General features: G+C 38.5%; 1 protein-coding gene and 1 pseudogene across 1 annotated transcript; both read right to left on the bottom strand.

Moving 5' to 3' along the window:
* Nucleotides 1-1,164: 1,164 nt before the first annotated feature.
* LOC149842583 (homeobox protein HD1-like) lies at nucleotides 1,165-6,518 on the bottom strand (annotated as a pseudogene).
* A 1,398-nt stretch (nucleotides 6,519-7,916) lies between these two features.
* Nucleotides 7,917-18,489, bottom strand: LOC149842584 (B-type cell cycle switch protein ccs52A-like). Its single transcript, XM_090001497.1, has 10 exons — nucleotides 17,868-18,489; nucleotides 17,645-17,767; nucleotides 17,258-17,362; nucleotides 16,239-16,418; nucleotides 15,971-16,033; nucleotides 15,672-15,866; nucleotides 9,045-9,146; nucleotides 8,892-8,954; nucleotides 8,665-8,733; nucleotides 7,917-8,406 (listed from the first exon to the last, which is right to left on the bottom strand). Exons 1-10 carry the CDS (start codon nucleotides 18,375-18,377, stop codon nucleotides 8,353-8,355), a joined length of 1,464 nt encoding a protein of 487 aa, XP_089857623.1. The 5' UTR covers nucleotides 18,378-18,489; the 3' UTR covers nucleotides 7,917-8,352.
* Nucleotides 18,490-22,118: the final 3,629 nt, after the last annotated feature.

Below are 22,118 nucleotides of genomic sequence, written 5' to 3' on the forward strand. Positions count from 1 at the left end.
GAAAAGGTCTCAAAAAATCCTGGATATTACAGCACATGCACTTTGTGCAATACGATTGCTCCTGATCCAGCCTCTGTTCTTTCCACCAATATACATAGCACATTGCGCACCCCCATTTACAAATCCTTACTATTATCACCAATTAGTGTGATGCCACACAGGTGGAATGAAGAAGTGAAAAGATCAGGTGCAATATGATTGCACAAATATTTGTGCATTAAGCACCTGATCACCCTCCATCTTAGGGACAGGGCCTCTCGGTTGTGGGGCCCAAGGCCTGATGGAGGGCAATCAGGTGCTTAATGCACAAAATTTGTGTCGTGATTGCACCCGATCCGGAATCAATGAAGAAGATGTCCTGTTTAAAATTTCCTCACGCCCAATCTAAACCTATGAAATAATAAATAAAAAGGATCAGTTAAGAAAGAAGAATCGCGCCAGATATTCCACCATTTGCTGTTGAATTGCGTCAAATTACCGGTTTTTTGGTAATTTATTCAGTACAGATGAAACTTGCAAGATATAGCATTGACAACATAAAGGTTCTGAGGATGCCTATCTGCGCGTAGAGTAAACAAGTGTTGCAGTATTTAAAACAGAAGTATCTATACATGATTCAAAAGTGCTTATATCTTGACTTTTCGAGATTTTCATATCCTTCTCAAAATGCATACCTGCATTGTCATGCCATAAGCTGGATATATTCCATCTTTCATACAACAATTAAAGATAAAGTTTATTGTTTTTTGCATATATTCCACCTTGGAGAAAGTGAACATCCTTATATGTGAACCATCTTTCTGTTATATGAGAGCATGACCTGCTTCCTAGAGGTTGATCAAGGAATTACATGCCACAGTGACCGATTCAACCAAGATACATATCACAGTATCATATAGATGGACATGTTTGATTCACATAATTGGTAGTCACTTGCACATTTGATTAAATGGCGGCAAGGTGATATGGGTGGTGTGCCATGTTCTTGCAGATGCAGGAAGTGGTATGATTTTATTGAAAAAGACTGGAGTCGTGGGGCCATATATCTTATCCCTTGTCACTTGGATCCAAATAGTAATAGCATACACTGAACCAAGAGGCCATATATCTTGTCCCTTGTCACTTAGATCCTAATAGTAAGAGAATACACTGAACCAATCCAAGCTACTGCTTGCGCTTGGATTTCGATGATGCCACTGATTGCGAATTGCTGTGACAGTTACGCTTTCTCTGGTTTATGAACCAATTATTAATCTGCTTCAACTGCAACCAAGTCTCCTCTACTAGTTTTAAAAACTTCTAACCAGAACTTTGCCAACTTATTACCTTAATGCATATACTTATCGAGCGAGTACATGTCATGGACATGTATTGCATGCCCTTATTTGAATAGCAATCAGTAAGTACTGTTCCAGAGTAGGGGTGAAGCTGGCCAGACAGGTTTCATTCCAGAGTAGACCTTGAGGAGAAAACCAGACCTGAGCTTGGACTTGACAGCAAGAATCAGTCAGATTGGGCTTAAGTACTACAATTAGATGCATATTTCCATGCATCGTTGGATTGATCTGGTTCTGCTTCTTCATTTTCCCTCTGTTAAAATATGGAACCACACCTAAGCCTGACCCATCGGGGTAGGCCGAAGCACATATCCGATAAGGCGTAGCTCCATGTTTAGGGATGAACTCAGTCCACAATGGGCTAGGTACTTGAAGTGCATTTGGGTAACCTGGCCCAACATCAATGCCCATTTGAGAAAAATGTCATGTGAAACATAACAATTGGAAATAGCACAACCAGGTGACCCTTAAGGCCATTATTTTTTTTTTGTTCTCTTTGATATTAATCATACTATGACTGAGAAGAATGGCAATCCAAAATATCATAGGAAGCATTTAATTAGAAATTTATAGCTAAATGTGAAGACAACTGGATATCTCTTTGACAAACCAAAATATCAGAGGAAACATTTAATCAGAAACTTATGTCTAAAATTAAAAAAATTATATATTTAGTAGACATTTATGTGACTATCACTTGGATCAAAATGCTCAGAAGAAAATGACTGCAATTATTTTGTGTTCTGTAGTTCAGATATTCCAGAGTAGATGCCAGCATCCTCTAGCTATGCGTCTGCCACCTTTCTCTGACGACATAGAAGGTCCTACTCTCTCTCTCAAAAAAAAAAAAAAAAGTCCTATTCTGCACAACAGTATCTATGTGCTCTACATCCTTGTCAGCTTAGTCTTGGGGATATGAACATTAATCCCTGTGAACAAAACTTTATCTAAGTGTAATCATTCAGGTTTCTCTAGCAGTGTTTTCTTAGCCTTCATATTTGAGGATTGATTTTATATTTTCTGTTTTTCCACCCCAAGTTGTCCCTCACTAGGCTTCATCTTGTTCCCACTAACTTCAGATTATATGTAGTTGGTCTTTTATTCTAGCGCATTCGAGTTGCAGAAGAAAATTTCCCACCCTTGGTTGCCACATTTTATCTCCATAATTGCCTTCTTTTTCTTTTTTCAAATCATGTAATGGTAAGTCAGCATACAAAATGTTCTTAATGAGCATTCTGCATGAAAACATTCTCAATGAGATTGACCACTGTAAATAAACCTGTATTCAATCAACCAAATAGCCATGATATAGTTGACCTCCATTCTCGAATCAAGATGAAACCAGTTGATACACTAAGTCTTAGACGGATCCATCTTTCTAAATGCGTTAACATGTAGCTAATACAAGAAAATAAGACTATTCTCAATGCTAAGGAGCAGTTTCTCACTGTTGGATAAGGCCATTTTGAATGATGCTGCCACCACAGTTTCAAAACTGAAGTTGTATCACCAGGCAATTTTCCTGCTCTCCTCTTTCTCAATATCTCTCCTCTTACATCTTCAATCCTTGACCTAAAGCCCCGTAGAAAATAAGAGCTACTTCTCGAATGCTGGCACAAAAAAACCAACAGATGGATGGCTAATATGCCATGACATAGAAGTTTGAAATCAGTGTGCTACTTTTTAGTTCTGAATATCAGTGCATTGAAAGGTGTAGAGACTAACAAAAGAATGTACATCCTTGTAAGAAAATATGTATCTATACATTAGCTTTCATGAGAACATCACCTGCTTCAGCTCAATCTTCAATTCTTGTCTAACCCTTTCCATCAAGGATCTCTCAGACTCAGTTGGCAGCAGTGGACCAAATCTCATTAGATCCTGTTCCTCTGCATTAGCATCTAGATAGTCGAGCTGCATGTCATCTTAATCATCAGACATTGTTGCCCCTGTTCCTTCACCAAGCGTTGCCCCTATTGGAAAGTGGGACAATGATTAATTTGACAATAAAGGTGAAAACTATTTCACTGAAATCTACTATTTACAACTGGGAATACATATAAACCTCAAAGATAACTTTATCCAAAATTGACAGTCATGAATCAACTCACTTACCAAATTTGAAGAAAAAAGGAAAGAGCATGTCTAAATTATCACTTGTGACTAAGCAAATTGGCCAACCAATAACAGAACCCTAGAGATAAGTGCTGAATGCCCAACAAATATATATTTGCCATACAAAAACATGCCAACCCATAAGATGAATATGGTGTTGGGATATTTCCAGGTCATGAATCACTAAATTGGCCAATTTAAAACACATCATCCAGTATGCACACCCGGGTCGCCCGAGTGGCAACAGACCCAGAGAGAAGGTGCTGACCCCTTCGTTGCATGTCAGTGCCTTTAACTGGTAGTCTCTGTAAGGGTTTGGGTATCAGTGACCCTACCTGGTGTCTACCTTGCGAGGGGGGCATTAGGGTGTGTTTGAATCACTGTCCCCAGTCAGAAATGGGATGAAATGGACGCAGGGGACGGTGATTTTAACAAACGTTAGATGCTTGAAACAGGGTCCGCGGAACAGGATGCGGGGAACACGTTTAAAAAAAAATTGGGGGTAAGGGTCCCCCGATCTCTCTCTCTCTCTCTCCTTGGCAGCCAGGGAGTCACCGGTGCCGGGGTCACCGACGCCAGGGATGAGGCTGCCGTCGAGGCGATGCGAGTCTGGCGATGCCGTCGGGGACGAGGCCACCGGCGAGGTTTCTCCTTTTCTTTCTTCCTCTTTTCTTCTTTCTTCTTCTTCTTCTTCTTTCTTTCTTTCTTCTTCTTCTTCTTCTTCTTCTTTTATTTCGGATACCATAATGCAGGGAAGTTTATCACTTCAGCTTTCGAATAAGTTTTGCACGTACGTTCACTATTAACGGTTCAGATAGGCTACACTTTAGCTGCTCAAATAAGATCGGAACTCCTAAATATTTAAAGTGAAGCTTGTCCCATTTCCATTAGAAAATTTCTGGACAACTCTTTTGTTAAATTAAGTTGAAGAGAATAAGCGATTTTTCATTACCAACTTTGGTGTGGATTGAAACTCATGACAACCCATATGATTCAAACGATCATTCCTTTATGATCATTGAACATCATCTACAATATTGAAGCTAAGACTCCGAGCAGATTATTTGATCGAGCATGAAATAGTCGTGCTCCTATTTGATCGAACATGAAATAGTCATTCCTGCCAAACTTCTAATTAGATGTTCATAAATGAGTTCTCAACTCAATCAAGGAGTGAGAACGATAGACAGAAACGAGAGGGAAAGGGATAAAGATGAACACAACCCAAGTTTTACGTGGTTGGCCAACTTCTTCCTTAATTTATCTCCCTATCTTTTCACTAACAATCTTCTCTTCTTCGCAGATAACCTTATCTTGTAAGGATCGGTCAGGGTAGAGATTAAGCTCCAGCTGGTGCCAATTACGCTGAACATTATCTTGCTCTGGATCTGATAATACCCCCCTCAAACTAGGCACATGGGTGCGGGCCACAAGCCTAGTTTGGGTCTTAATGAAGTAAACCCAGGTTTGGTAAGGGATTCGGTGAAAATATCTGCCAGTTGGACTTGGGAGGGAATCTGAGTGGTAATAAGCTGTCGTTGAGCCACCTCACAAACTAAATGGTAGTCGATTTCAATATGCTTGGACCCAGTGTGAAAAACTGGATTCAGGATCATATATAATGCTGAAAGATTGTTACAAAAAATTGTGGGAGCCTGAGTGATGTATACACCAAGATCTGGAAGAATATACGTGACCCATGTTAACTTGCTGTGGTAGAAGCTAAGAAGCGGTACTCAGCCTCAGTGCTGAAGTGAGCGATCGTAGGTTGCTTTTTTGCACTCCAAGAGATGCAATTATCGCTAAGGTAAATATAGTAACCAGATATAGAACACCGAGTAATAGGACGGCCTGCCCAATTCACATAAAAAAAGCCATAGAGAACCAGAGGATTGTCAGCAAGTAACTGAATGACAAATTGTAGGGTACCTTTGATGTAACAAAGAATGTGTTTAACCAGCTGAAAATGAAACACCGTGGGAGCATGCATGTATTGACAAACGAAACAAGGCTTTAGTAGTATAGAATGTCTTCAAACATAACTGAATTAGGAGGCATATGTGGTCGGCTGACCATGGGTGTTGAAATAAGCTTGCATTCTTTCATCTTAGCCTTTTCTAAATATCAAAAGCATAACGGGTCTGATTCAAGAAAATGATGTCATCAAATTGCTTCACCTGAGTACCCAAAAAATGATGAAAGCTACCAAGATCTTTGGTGGCAAACTCCTTACTCAACTATTGAATAATGTCAGTCAGGAAGGTTTGATTGCTCTCCATAATTATTATATCAACATATAATAGTAAGAATATGCAGCCTCGAGATTGGTGACAGATGAAGAGGGAGGAGTCGGCAACACTGTAGAAAAACCCATAGCTAATAGAAAAGTGTTGAAACAGACGAACCATGCATGAGATGACTGTCGGAGACCATATAATTCCAATTGAAGTTTACATACATGGGTAGGTTTAGATGGGTTTCGAAAACTAGGTGGCTGATCTATATAGAGACCCATGTAGAAAAGCATTTTTAATATCAAGTTAGTGAATCGATCACGAGGAAGCAAGAGCAATGGACAAGACTATATGAATGGTTGCTGGCTTAATAATGAGTGAGAACGTCTCAATGAAGTTGCCACCAGGTATATGGGTAAACCCCTTCGCGACGAGATGGGCTTCGAGCCTATCTAAGGTCCCATCGACATGTAACTTGGACTTGAAAACTCATTTAAAACCAACGATATTCATGGTGGGTTGTCTAGGGACAAGGGTCCAGGTTCGGGTTTGAGAAAGTGCATGCATCTCATCTTTCATGGTTTGTGACCAATCGGGTGAACAAGAGCAGTTTTGATATTTTTTGGATCAAGGGGAACATCCAACTCTGCAAGGAAATATTTGAGATTAGGTTTAACACCTATCATGGCTCGAGTGACCATGGTATGGGCATTGGACATAGTCAGAGTAGATGAGAGAGGGAGTGGAGATGGTGGGCTACTTGATCTAGTGGTTTAAGTTGGTTGAGTGATGACAGGCTAATCTGAATCCAACTCATGAGGTCCAACGACATCGGTGTGGATGTCATTGTTCATGTGAGTAGGTTGCGGCTCTATAAGCACGAGTGATGGCTTAGGTGTGCTGCTAAGATTCTGATGATCAATACACCTTGAGATCTAATTATCATGTCCCCATTGATATGGGTCTACGACATTCAATTGCTTGTCTTTGAATGGAAAGTGACTTTCGTCAAAAATAACATGACGATTAATATAAACACCACATGTTTCAATATGTAGACACTGATACCTCTTATAGTTGTCACTATAACCCAGAAAAATACATGGCAATGACCTGATAGACAATTTATTTTTGGCATAATACCATAAGTGAAGAAATCACTTTGACCCAAAAACATGCAAATAATCATAGGTCGGTTTCTTGTGATAGTTTCTCATACAAAACAGAGCTAGAAAGATGGTTTAAAAGCCAAACTACTGTAAAGAAAGTCTCAACCCAAAATTTTGTAGGTAAACTAGCCTGAAGAATCATGGCAAGGCAAAGTCCATGTTTCCTTTTTGCACGTCCGTTTTGTTCAGGCATATGCCAGCAAGATATGTTGTGATAAATTTCATAATTACTAGAGTATTTTTGGAATTTATTACTCAAACTCACCACCATCGTCAGATTGAAAAGTCCGAATAAAACTTTTAAACTTGTTTGACACCAATTTATGAAACTCACAAAATCGATTAAAGAAATCACAATATATTCATCTCCAATATTTTTGTTGTTTTGATTGTCTACAAAGATTCACGGGCATGATTCATGAAAGTTGTACATTATTTGCAATGATCATTTCAGAGTACAAACTTCATTGAAATTTGCAAGATATTATATGTGAATGTCTACACACTTTTGCGAATTTGATAAATCATTTACTCAGAAGGAGATTTGCATGGTATCTCGCAAATGTCAAACTATATGTGTGAATATAGTACCTTATTTGCAAACATCAACAAGAGTGTGAATATCCCTAATATTTGTTGACCTCCTTGAAGATCAGTTAAAGGAGATTTGCACTTAAAGGAGATTTACACGGTATCTAACTAATGATGAACTATATATGTGAAATTAGTATTGTATTTGTAAAGTCATGTAGGCACGAGGTTCACAAATTCAGTTGTCTAAAAAAAATTGTGAATCTACATTTTAGTGAGCATTTGCGATACCTGAAGAACGTACCAATTTATCGTGCGAACCTCGTGGAGTTCGCTTGTGTGAAGAGTAAAAAACTCCTAAAAAAGTTAACAATTTACGAATTTGAACATGACCAAATTTCAAAAATTGTGGCATTTCAAAAAAAGGTGTCGTTTTTGTCGTACTGTTTGGTCACTTTCTTCTTTTTTTTCTATGAGATTTTTTCAGCTCCAAACTTAGCCTCTATTATCTATGAGATTTTACAAAATGAGGAATATCACTGTATTAACATTGAATTAATGCCAAAAAAGTACATGTCAGTTTGATGCCATCTAAAACTTTGGGCCAGAACTTAGTCATTGTCACCGTGCTTCTCACTTGATCGAGATGTGCATGGGGCACATTCTCATAGTTTCCACGTTAGCTGCATAGTTTATAAGTTGATCCTCCGGCTAACCTCACAGACTTCTTTTTTTTTTGGCTAGGCCAATAGGTAAAACCAAAACCACAAAAGACCCCCCCCCCCCCCCCAAATCGCCAAGCGTACATTGGCTTCTGTCCCTTGCAATACACATGAAAATACACGAACCTTCCTGGCTGAGTCCATAATCCAATTTGGTGGTTGGTGATAAATAACAGCCTTTTCTCAGAAAATATATCAATGATCTCCAGATTTTGCAACAAAAAGTCTAGGTTTTTGGGTGCCTTCAACGAATCTGACTCCTTCCAAGAGATGAACTTCCAATATCACCATTAGAAGTCTGCAATTGGGAAACCACTCCAGATCAAGCGAATGTGGTAACAAAGCCAACGGCATTCAAATGTAGACTTGTAAGAAAATTCTCAATAATAAAAACTAAGACTTGTAAAATAAGCGCCATACACATTATCATGTTGACGTCCAAAATTTTATTTTAAGCTTAAAAAAAGCCTAAATAACATGCAATTTACAATTATTCTCATGGAAATTATTAAAAAATCCTACTCATAGTTATAGATTCAATTGATGTGGTACGAACCTGAGATTTAGCAGAAGGGAACACATTCCAAAATCGAAGAGTTTCATCTCCTGCACCAGTAACAATTGTCTGGGCAAGACAGCAACTCAATTTAAAAGATATATTGAACATAATGATAGTGAAAAGGAAAAGAAGGCAATTTTGCAAAATATCATGAAACGATGGATGTTACATTGGCAAAAACAAGGCATGTAAAAAAATACAGAAACATATTTGAAAATGAATACCTGCCCATCAGGTGAGATGGCAAGATACAGCACTCTTAATGTATGACCAGTGAGTGTTGCCAACTGAAATTTTGGGGCAATTTAGTAAATACAATCATGAACACAGGGATACTTGACATTGGTCAACAGCAAGAAAATCTTTATCGAGCATACCTTTGACATTGTTGGGTATCGCCAAACAATTATCTGGTTTTGAGAGTAGCCGTGAGTGCTTACAAGTTCATTAACATTCTTAGACCATATAAGATTGCACACCTAGGAAAAGAAAATTGAACTTCCAAGTTCAGTAAAAGTTTAGTAAAATAAATATTAGCACAAAAATAAATAAACAGATAGAATCAAAATCATGGATGATAGATAGCAAAAGCAAAAGTATACTAAGGAGAATGCCTAAACTAAGGATAGTTTCTTCATACAGAAAAAGTAAAACATACTCAGCATCATTAAACCTAGCACTACTTATACACGGTTCCATCTTTAGTTTTGAAAGACATTGGATGAGCTAGGGAATGCAATAGCTACCACCTAATGTGTTCCAACACAAGGCTAGAACAGAGCCATTCAAGGTTCTTTCGTGCGCTCAGAATCTCCCAAGTCTTCAAGTCGCTAATTTCCGAGGTCTTAAAAAGAGGATAAAATTACATGATAGGTAAACCTATTGTTTTAGGCCTTCAAGGAAAAAGCGAAAAACCATAACAAACAAGCTTCCTTGATTTTCTAATTTATCAGTAATAGACTGCCCCAAACTTTCCCTAGTGTACAGTCACAAATCATTCCAGATAATCCATCTTAGCATACATATCCCTTTTATTGACTCTTAACTCCTTGGCGCATGCTATCCTCACTAGTCCAAACCATCCAAAACAATATAATTCTCACCATTCTCTCATTCCAAAGCCATACACCGACATTAACAAATTCACCACAAATTTATGCCCCAAACAAATTTCACCAAGACACGGTAGTTTCATGTGAATCCTAAAATTGGGCGAGTTGGCTCAAGCAGAGACAAGTTTGGATGAGCGTGCAGCAGTGTGCATAAATGCCTTCAAGTCTTCAATCCAGTGTCAGTGCATAGAACCCCTTTAAAAATGATATTACTTTTTTATGACAAGGACATTTTATTTCTTAAATGAACACTTAGCAGCTGAATTTACTGGACAGGTGACCTTCATACAACTATATATGCTGGAACTCCATGAAGCTCACTAAGGCTCTGTTTGAGAGCCAGTAATTTGGCCTAGAATAGGCAAATCCAGGATTTGTGAGCCATGGGATTTGCTAAGCAATCAGATGGAGTTGGCATTTCCCTGCCAACTACTAGCTCCCAAACAGCTAAATATACATCAAGTTGCCAAATACCAACAGCCGCACCTTGTCCACAGCCACATTCGTGATATTCATTCATTTTTTAATGGCGTGATCCAAACATACACACCCACATATATATGATTGTTTTCAATATAATATTGCATTCAGAACCTCTTGGCAAGAAAATTTCAGAAACTGAACAAAAGATTTCAAAGGACCAGTGGGGCCTGACTTGGAATTCTCAGGAAGTATACTTTATTTATACCCTTCTTTTTTCCTTCTCCCTTGAAAGCCTATCATGACAACCTGGAGGTTGGAACCTGTTAGTCATCTCCGGCAACCTGGTTTTGCTGTAGCTAAACCCAGCAACCAGGCTTCAGGTGATGGATGCAGTGCAACCCCTATGTGGCTTGACTCAGTGCCAGAATGCGGCGAGCAAATGCCTATAATGTGATTATGCCACCACTCTGAACTGAACCAATGAAAGGAATCCGCCATGACCATGAAGACAATAATGGATGCCAGGGACCAACTCAGGGCCTATGTCACAGGGACTCTCCAACTAGGTGCCGCACCCGCATCGCACCCACACCCGCACCCGATGCGGTCAACCTAACCCTGGGTGCAGTCAACATACCCAGGGTCATTTATGTCCAACTTGTGGACTTTATATATATAATTTTTTATATTTTTGCCGCACCCCCGCACCCAAGTTTTTTGAAAGTTCCGCACCCCCGCACCCGCACCTGCACCCATGTGACATAGCTCAGGGCTGAAGATCAGCAACAGCATGGCCATTCCCAACAATCATTGTCTCGGCAATGATAGGCATGCTGATCACCATGGTCATGATCTTCACAGTATAGTGAGATAGAGAAGGAGATAATGGCGATTAGCAGGAAGAGGGATCATTGGGATTAATGGCAGGCAGGTGGTAGTGGGCAGGGCATCAATAGAGGTAATGGGAAGGGAGTTGAGATGGATGACAAGGATGGAGTTTGCAAGAACATCCTTGTAAGGACACAGTTAAAAATGGGAGTCCCCTGTATCTCCCAAACAGCGGAGGGCGTCGGGGATTCCACGAATCCCCTCCTATACCCTCCCAGAAGCAGCTCCCAAACAGAGCCTAAACAACACTCACAAAGTACTCTTTTCATAACATATTGGAAAAATAAGAAGGCTTAACAGAGCACAGCCAGATGCTTCACAGCTTTCATGGGGGATCATTCCTAGATAGCATAGGCAGGAAGCTATATAGCCTTTTTCGTAACCAGTTTCCAAATTTTGGATAGAAGAAACTGCATAGGGACTTTGAGCATCCATTAAGTAGATTTAGAGGCTTTCAATTTAGAAAAACTTTAGGGAGTGCATGTGTTGGTTTTGTTTGGTGTTTAATTGAATTGTGGTGGGCTTGGCGGATGTTCTCTATTTTTTCTTGAAGCCTTAAAAATCAGCAAGACAGATTATTCTCTTCTTACCATCATCTAATTAACTTGCCTTGCAAATATGCAAAGCAGTGGAAGCTGCAAGAACTGGAGGGAAACCAGTTTTATTTCACCATCATTTAATCAAATAAAACTATTGTAAAATGGATCTTGGAGAACACCTTTCAAAGAGGGCACTGTTCCTAAGCATGATGGGCATGATGGGGATGTGTTCCTTTGGATACTAGGAATAATTCAAATGGATAAGGTAGAATAAAGGCAAAAAAGTGCTAGAATAATTCCTTTGGGGTATACCAGCAAATCTTAGCAACAATGATAAGATTCCTTCTTTTTTCATGTGTGATACCTGAGATCCTTATTGGTGGATTAGTTGATTGTCAGTGTGGGTAGGAGGATACAAGGTTTTGTTTAGGATAGGATGGACTCCCAGGTGCTTGGGTATATGGACGCTGATTAGATGTTTTTGTTGTGAACATGTATAGACCTTTATGGAAGCTAAAAGGTGATGTCGCATTTTCATGTTCAGCTGAAAGTGTACCTTTTATTTTCCAAATTTCAGTTTCTTAAAGACCTTGAATGCATCTACAGCTGAGGTATTTTGCATGCAGCAAGCAGCTATAATGACTAAATGATACTATTAGGAGTTACAAATTCTTTACGAAATTGGGCGAAGGATATGTTTAAAAATCTTTGTTGGCTGCTGGGTCAGCTTCTTCTATTTCAGAACTTTGAGTGTGATGCCACACCTGCCATTTTGAACAATAAAAGTGGTCAAATCTAAATGTCTGGAGATTCAAGGTAAAACTAATATATTTCCACAATATTGAGGAAGTCCTGGATTCCTATCTTAGTTGTCAAACGTGTTAGTCGGTGCCTAGGCGGATGACCCCAAAAAGGACTAGTTAGGGCCTAGGTGGGACCAAGAAGACAAAATATCAAGCAAAGCATAAACATTACACATTTATAATAAATAGTTAATTTTAGTAACAAAGATATGATTGCAATTATGAATTAAGCATACGTGTGTAATTCAGTGTAAAATATTTAAATATCGTAAAATTGCATAGCATTGAACATAAAGCATATTTATACTGTATAATGTATCTACATAAACATATATATAGCACCCTGCCAACCTATGTCACATAGACCCCGTTACTAAGCAGTCGTACCCGTGTCAACACGGGCATGGGTACCGGATACGGCATGGATACACGCTGGTCCGGATCGGGTTGGGTCCAATCCTGACCCAACCCAAATATTGTTTTTGTTTGACCTCTGGTAAAAGGCAGGGAGGAAGAAGAAAAAGGAGGACGTGAAAGAAGAAGAAAGAGGAAGAAGAGGAGGAGGAAGGAAAAAAAAAGAGAAGAACAAGAAGAGAAAAAAAGAAAAAAGGAGGAAGAAGAAGAGGAAGAGGAGACAGAAAAAGTAGGAGAGAGAGAGGGAGGGCATACCAGTTCTTTAACCTTTTCCTCTTCCTATTCTTCGTCTTCCAATTTGCCTGAGAGAGAGAGGGTGTTTTTGTGACCTCTCGACCCAAACCCATCCACCTTTTTATTAAAAAAGAAAATTTTCATTTCCCCCTCCCCTTTCTTTTCAAAAATTAGTCATCACCTTGCAGACTTTTTTGTTTAATTTCTGATATGGACCTAATATAGATTCACACTTCATCAAGACCCAAACTCTCTCTCTCTCTCTCTCTCTCTCTCTCTCTCTCTCTCTCTATATATATATATATATATATATATATATATATATATATATATAGTCGTGTCCCCGTACCCTCATTTTTTGAAATTGTTGTGTTGTGCCTTCTGTACTCGTACTCGTACCCAAGTGACATAGCCCCCAACACATGCACACACACATATGCAATTTTACGAATATATATATATATATATATATATATATATATATATATATATATATGTATGTATGTATGTGTGTGTGTGTGTGTGTGTGAAAAACATGGGCATACATGTAAAGAACAAAAATAAAATAGAAGGAAAAAATGAAGAAAAGAAGAAAAAAGGAAAAAGGAAGAAAAGAAGAACAAAGTGGAGGGGTGAGAGAAGAAGAAGAAGAAAAAAGAAGGAAATTTTAAAAGAGAAAAGTGAAGGAAAAAAAAGAAAAAGAGAAAGGGGAAAAAGGAAGAAAAAGACGATGAAGAAGAAGAAGAAGAAGAGGAAGAAAAGGAGAAGATAGAGGGGCAAGAGGAGGAGGAAGAAGAAAAGCAAAAGTTAAAAAGAAAAAAAAATACAAAGGTTAATAGGAAAAAGGAAAGAAGAAGAAAAGAAAGAAACAAAGAACTTCAAGAAAAGGAGAAAAGAAAAAATATAGTGTTTAGGGTAGGAGGAAGAAGAAAAAAAAAAAAAAAGAGAGAAAAAATAAAAAAATAATAACAACAATGTCCCCATGGCCTAGGCAGGGACAGCAAAGGTGGCAAAATAGGGCCTTATCCTAGACCCATAAACCTAGGCAGTGCCTAGGCACCACTTTTGACAACTAAGATTCCTATATTACAATGAAAATCAATTGAAATCTGCATAGATCATATTGCAAAAATTTAAAGAATCAACCTAATATATGGTGGTTCTGTACCGTGATAACTTATGGTGTTACAGTTTCTTGTTTTATGGATCTAGCCACCAAAAGTAAGATTTAACCATACGGTCATGTTTACCATGGTTTATTTGTTATGTTAGGAGGTTTTATCAAGTCTAATACATCACAAGATTCAATCTCTAAGATGGTTAAAAATCAAAAGCTCACAATTCAGGAAGATAAGGGTGGTTTAAAAATGGTACATAACATAATGCTAGAGTCAACTTTAACACACGAAAATGGTAAATAGAACATGGTAAACATGATCCAAAGGTTAGATTTTGCTTTTAGATATGTAATCCAAGTGCATACCACCACAAGCTATGTCACATGGGTGTGGGTGCGGGTATGGGTACGACACAGGTGCGGAGCAATTTCAAAAATTTTGGACACGGGAACATGGCTATATATATATATATAATAAGATTGTAAATTTTAAAGCAAAAATAAAAAAGTAATTCTATTGAAGTAACAACACAAACTTACCAAAATATAACACATAAAGAAGGAGGAAGACGATCGAAGATCGATTTTTTTTTAGTTTTTATACGTTTTTTGCCCTAAAAATGGATGAAAATAGACTCGGTCAAAGTTGACCAAGTCCAAAATGTAGACGGACTCGGTCCCGGTGCATTGACCGAGTCCGACACTTAGTTGACCGTGTCCGCCCCATGTCCGAAGCCGCACCCGTGTCGAGTACGGTCGATGCGGGTGCGTCGACCTTTTAGCCGAGTCCGTGTGACTTAGACCACAAGTTATGGTGGTTCAGAACCATAATAGAAACATCCTATATATATACATATATATATATAGAGAGAGAAGATAACTATTATTTTCATACAGGTCTTGGAGGTAAATTGGCAAGAGAACGACAAAGAGGTCGCTAAAAATATTTTTAGGTACAGTTGATTACGATAAGTGCGTGAATTATAGTGGGTTTGTTGGTTAATTTTGCAAATAGAGTTTTTTCATGCTTTAATGCTCCATGGAGTCGCCTACAGTTAACACTGGCAACAGGCATTGCCAAATGACACGACATAAACTTGCATGAAGTTTCCAACTGATGCTTCATTACTTCAAGAGAAAAAGCAATCATGCCAGATGAGGAACTATCCAGGAATGATACTATTTCAAGTCAAATATGTTAAGCAGGTCAATTTGCCAAACCAAGGAGGCAAATTTTGGTGCGGCCATAATTTCTAAAATAAAAACTAAAACAGAAGAATGCAAAGGATATGTCAGCAGAATGCTGTCCTGTGAAAAACATCCTCGGTAGAAGAAAGTGCTTTCAGTTGCTGCACTAAAATTATAAAAAATAACAGCGATCTACTACCTGGCTCTAGTTGCCTGTAGCATCATTATACTAATACTAATGCAAAGGAAAAAGGAATAGACAGCATAAGAGATAAAACATTTTGACCTGACTGCCAGTGTCCATACAGCTCAAGTGAGCATTGAGACTTGTGTTCCAAAAATGAATACACCGGTCTGCAGTACCACCACCAGATGCGAGAAGACCATACATATGTGGAGACCAAGCAATGGCTTTCACAGCTGCTGTGTGCTCACAGAATTTTAGAACTGGTTGTGTTGAATGTTGATTCCAAATAAAAAGCTTCAAGAAATTATAGCACAAAATGAACAAAGTTAGCACCAAATAAAGTAGCATATCAACAATCCATTAAAATCACCAGAACGAGGGCCCATAGCACAACTTACTCTGTTATCATTTCCACCAGACGCAAGTTCACGATTATCATATGACCACTTTAGCCCACAAACCTGAATTTACAGTTAAAAATTAAAATATTATGTCAGGCCATTGAAAGATTTATAGTTCTCCTTAAAACACTAATTCACAACTGAGCTTCAACATCATTATCCTCTGAATTGATGACATGTAGGTAACATGTTGTGAGGAAGAAAAAGCAGCACAAATGATCAGAAAGGGGTAAAATATTTATGATCCAGGCGCATAGTCTCTTACCTCCGACTTGTGCCCTGTTAGTCTACTAACACAATCTTCTTGAGCACGTAGATCACGGTGACAAATTGTTTTATCTCGACTGCCAGATGATAATATAAAGGAACTCCAAGCAAGAGCCCCAACTCTCATCCGGTGACCCTTCATGGTTCTTACTTCCTTGCAATGAGAAGCATCCCAAATCTGCAACAGAGGAGTCCAAAAACTATAACCAATTATTCAACATATCAAATAAAAGTAAACTTTGTGAAGACAAAATTACACTTTGTACAAGTAATTGTATAGAATGACTTATCAGCTTTGACATTTACAAGAACATAATAGGTCAAATATACACAGATGGGAGTGATAATAATTAAAAATTGGCATAAATGTTAAAATCAAATTTCTGATCACATTGATTATACAATTAGGAGACTGATGATTGCAGCAAATAGAAAACTGATGACGCATTATAATAATATACAACTGCACCATTAACTGCAAAGAAGAGCAGCCGGAGACAAGGTTTCTACACGACCCTGTTATTGATATATGGTGCTTTTACTTTACTTCCCTTCCCTTCCCCCCTCCTCTCTTCCCAGTGCAATATTTGTTCTCGAAGGTCTTCGTTTTGGTGTAGAAGCAAAGTGTCCAAATTTATGGCTATCATTTCATTCCTTCCAGAATGGAACAAAAAAAGAAGTAAGGTGAACCCCTCCTTGTGATCAGGAATAATTAGATGCCTCCCAGATGAGAGGCGGATTGAATGGGAGTTTCCTGAGGTAGCCACCGACCTATATATATCCTTATATTTCCAGGCTTGGTGGAAAAGAAGCGAAGAGCACGAAAAAAGCTAAAATAAAAAGAAAACACAATATTAGGAAAGCGAGTTTGATGAGAAATGTAACTGTAAAGCACACAACCCAGTCCCACCACATAAAAAACATCAACAGTGTATAAATTATTTGAAAATCATAATGAATGCCATAATATCAGATTAGGTATTGTTTTACCAATTATTGGCTATCCAGATACAGTACCTGGACTTTGCCAAGTTTAGTTCCAACGGCCAAGTGTGTGCCCTGTTGCGCCCAACCCACAGAACAAACGCTATCATCAAGCCCCAAGTCGCACAGTTTTGTTACCTGTAAACATTTCATATCAACAAAAAATCATTAGGTAGTCGCATTGCAGAGAATGTGTTTTTTTAGTTTGAAAGAAAGGAAAATCCACATCTAATCCACATAACTGCATATACCGAATGCCAAAATAAGAAAACAACTAAAATTTCCAATTTATGAAGCATAACAATCCAACCACTTGATTACCCATCGAATTAGCTCGAAAAAAAACCCAAACAGATGTCACCATCAACAGATTGATCAACGGACCCAAATGACTAAAGAAACCAAAGTTCAAGACCTCACCTTGCTGCTGCAAGCACTCCAAAGGTACACACAATTAGCCAGACCCACTGCCAACACATTGTGGGATGACCAATCCACCAGGTTCAAATAGAAATCATCCTGCAATGAAGGTGCATCCAACACCTACAGAAAACAAAACGTCACCGAACAATCATAAACCCCCAAAAAACATAAAAAAGAAGGAAACCAACAAGAACAAATCCAACAGGACCACCAACCAAACCTTAAAAGGCGATCGCGGGACCTTCCTTGGCACCTTCGGCGGGGTCGGGACAACGCCGGGAAGCACGTCCTCTGCACTCGGGGGTGAATACAACGACCGCCGGTACTCGGTCTTGAACCTGAATATGTTCTTATTGGGGCTCCCACCATTCACCTTCGCAGGAGTTTCAGGGCGGAATCCACCGGAATCGCCTTCCCCAAACATCACGGATCTCAGCAACGTGGTGTACGCGCCGGAGCCGTCTTCCTTGTCATTGTTCGGAAGAGGGGAGATGTCGAAGAGGGCGAAATTGGAGCTAAGTCTGCTGGGTATGAATCGGTCGGTGTAGATGGTCCTCGAGGAAGAGGGCGAAGGAGTGGAGACATTGGGGGATACAGATGGGTCTCTGGGGATCCACGGCAGATGGGTATCGATGGAAAGGGTTGCCCGAGAGGCGGAAGGAGGTAGATTGAGTTGGGGGCTCCTGGTTGGGGTTGAAAACTCCATGGACGGCCCTGCGGAGTCCTCCATGCTGGTCTTCACAAGGGGGTTTCTCCCTTTAGCTATCGTGGGTGCGAGCTAGACGCTGGATCCATGCGTATAGAATCACCACACACACACACACACACTCTCTCTCTCTCGTAGAACGCGGGAGAGTTGGCGCGTTGCTTATATAGGTGGTCTTGCTTACCTGCTTCGCCGTATTGTTTAGGGTCCACTCCAGTGTGAGATCCAGATCCGTAAAGTAATAATGTCACACAAAAGAACAATTATTTTTTGTAGAATAACGTAAAACATATCAAATATATAAACAAAAGTTGTGAAGAATCAAAGGGGTCTAAAAATAATTAAAGAAAATGAAACTAAATCTAAATATGTACTTTTTTTGGACTTGAAGTCTGATTTTGCTTTGATGCTCCAGGTCCTCACTTTTGGTGTAATACAGCCAACACTTGGGGGGTAGAGCTCCCATCTATTGCTTTTAAGTGGGCCCAGACCTTGTGAATCATCCCTATTTATAGCAATTTTTAAATTGGTCATTTAGTATCGAAAAAAAATAAACTGATCATTTTCGATTATGATGAGACTCTTAATGAGTTTAACCATCTAAAAAGGAAAATTATATGTTAGACTAGCCAAAGTGTATATGAATAGACCATGAGGATAAGGATCTAATCCAAGAGTTTTCACGGACACTATGATTCGAACGACAAAGTTGCTCGTTATCTGGTGGCCGGACAACAAACTCTATTTCTCATCCACGAGTAGGTCTGCATGCTGGTTGGCATACCCGTACGCTATGGGTTGTAGGCTCTATGCCCGGACAGTAAGCAACTTTGTATGTGCAGGGTGCCACCCTATAGCATTTTTTTGAAAAATCTATGGGGGCATTTGAATTGTGAACAGCGCTGGACAAGGAACCATGTTCTGTACAGTCCTCCATTAACCCTCTTCAGGTGGTGTTTGTAAAGATCTTAACTCATACTTCTTAAAAATGCAGATTTTTTTTTAATAGCATTGCAAAAATATTTTCAGAGACCCGAGGTCTTTACAGTTTTATTCTCAATTGAATAACCAAATACACCACAAAGAATCTTACATTTATCACCTCAAACCATAGCAACTCATTATTTATTAATAATGAAAGATAGGGTATTTAACAATAATTGCAAGAGAAACTGAGTCATGCTGTCCCTCTATGAACTGTCTAGTAAAAGTGTGACACTCATAGCTCTTATAGAAGCTAGTCGCTTCACTAATCTCCCGCGACTACGAAAAACCATAAAAATAGAGGTGTCAAAACCGAAATCCTAAGTACAAGTACCTCTAATGAAACAAATGAGCAAAAAAAATACAGATAAGATTTCATTCAATAATTTAGAGGAAATGCTTTTATAACAGTTTCGTAAGTTAGACAATCATTCAGGTAACATGTAACCATTGCTAAATAAGAGGAAACATTTTTAATCAACAAGGAAACATTAACTATGCAATAAAGGCATGTCATTAGACAAAAGAAAATACATATCATGCATTAATCCATATATCACAAGTAATTATGCATGATCTAATGCATAGTAGGAATATGCATGACTCCAATACAATGCATGAGTAAATTATTATCTTTCATTATAGTTTTTTTTCATATGCATGTCCCTATTAAATACACATAATTTAAGTTCCTATTTTTAATTACCGTTGCTCGCAGATACACCAAACGGGTCAAGTAAGGTTCTTAAGGTAACTTAGCATACAAGTTGTATTTTATTACTGAGTTCCAAACTTAGCCCTCAACCGAATCATCTTTAGAACATTAGACATCCACATCTAATGTCGGGATACTAAGGACCTCCACATCCAATAGTGCAACTTTCTTGGTATACCAAAACAACAGTTGTGTCTAACACACCACCCCCAGGTCAAGTGACAGACTCTTTCTAAAACCATGGCTAGGCGAAATAACCTCAATATTGGGTTCAGAGGTAATCAATAAAGCACATAGAGTTTTTGTATCCTCATGGTCCCCCAAAACTGAAACTCTAAGATTTTCATTCTTCCGATGAAAGATCTCAAAACGTATATTACATTGTTATCTTATTCATTATCTTTTTATTAAAAGCCAATTATTAAGTTTTGTAATTCATCATGCAAAAGCAAAGAAGAAAGCCCACATCTACCCCTGGGAGAACCATCACGGGACTCCCGCCAGTGGAAACACATAGAACTGTGCAATAAAAATAAAGAATTTTGTTATGCATTTAAAAGTAAATAAAGGAGGAGCATCCAGTGCTCAAGGCTTTTGAGGCCTATGATGATTCACTTGGATCATCGATGCACCATTTGCAAAAACCATAGCAATATGCCATATATGACGCAAATCACATGTTTCAAATGCACATTAATATATGCAAACCTTTATCATGCGTTTGGAGTAAAAATATTCATAAGCATGTATTTACTTAATTCATGTACAGCTATGTCAAGTGCATTCTTTCATTTACATACATGTATCCATGCCAATGCATATTTCTTTTGAATGTATGTGCTCATGTAAATACATATTCTCATCAAGTGTGCATATTTATGCCAATTGCATGATCACAATAAATCAATGCATGTGCTCATTAAATTCTGCATATACTTAGCAAATGCATGTTCAAATCAAATTATGCACAAACATAGCAATGCATATTCTCATTGAATTCTGTTATAAACATGGCAATACATGTTTTGATTAATTTCTATGTAAATATGGCAGTACATATTCTCATTAATTTCTGCATAAACATGGCAAATGCATGTGCTACTTAAATTCTGCATAAACATAGAATTGCATATTCTCATTAAATTCTGCAGAACCATGACAGTACATGTTATTAAATTCTGCATAAACATGGCATTGCATGCTCTTATTAAATTCCGCATCAGCATAGCAATGCATGTTCTCATTAATTGATTTCACATGGGAAGCCCAGACAGCTGTACACATGTAAGTTCTTATGAGTCTCATATATATACTCATGCATTATGCACACACTTTGCACCTAGCATAATGCCTAAGCATGTAACATTACACCAAGTCACTTGCACCATTAAGCTCATCATGTGAATCATATTCAAAATATATGTTTTTGAAACATGGTTAAGAAAACAGAAAATCTGTATACATATTTGATTTGACTCCCATGATCACAAACACACACTCTGTGCTTGGTTTACATAGACACACTTATATATATATATATATATATATATATATATATATATATATATATATATATATATATATATATATATATATATATATATATATATATATATATATATATATATATATATATATATATATATATATATATATATACATATATATAAAGGGTCTGGACACCCAGCTGACCCTGTCAGCTGGGGTCTAGATCAAGCCAAGCCGACCCTGGTCGGCTGGGTTTGATCCGATCAGACCCAGTGGGACCTAGCAGGGGACTATCAGGCCTGCGTCAGTCTGGCTTCCTCGCTGGACTGGGTCTGGCAGGGCCCTGCCAGCCCAGGCTAGCCAACCATCCCAACCAAGGTCACTCAGTTGGGTCTGGCAGACCATGCACAGGTTGAGCCTGTGTAGGTGCTGACAGGGCCTGGCAGTGAGCCAATACTCCCTCGGCTGGCTGCCAGCTGGCTCAACCCCTTTTAATTTTTTTTTTTTTAAAACAAAGTTTTTCCTCTTTTTTTCTTTCGAACCTGTCTCTCTTTTTTTTTAAGCTGGACCAAATTGTG

The sequence above is a fragment of the Nuphar pumila genome, chromosome 3, assembly GCF_984573655.1.
Source record: "Nuphar pumila chromosome 3, dmNupPumi1.hap1.1, whole genome shotgun sequence".
NCBI lineage: Eukaryota > Viridiplantae > Streptophyta > Magnoliopsida > Nymphaeales > Nymphaeaceae > Nuphar > Nuphar pumila.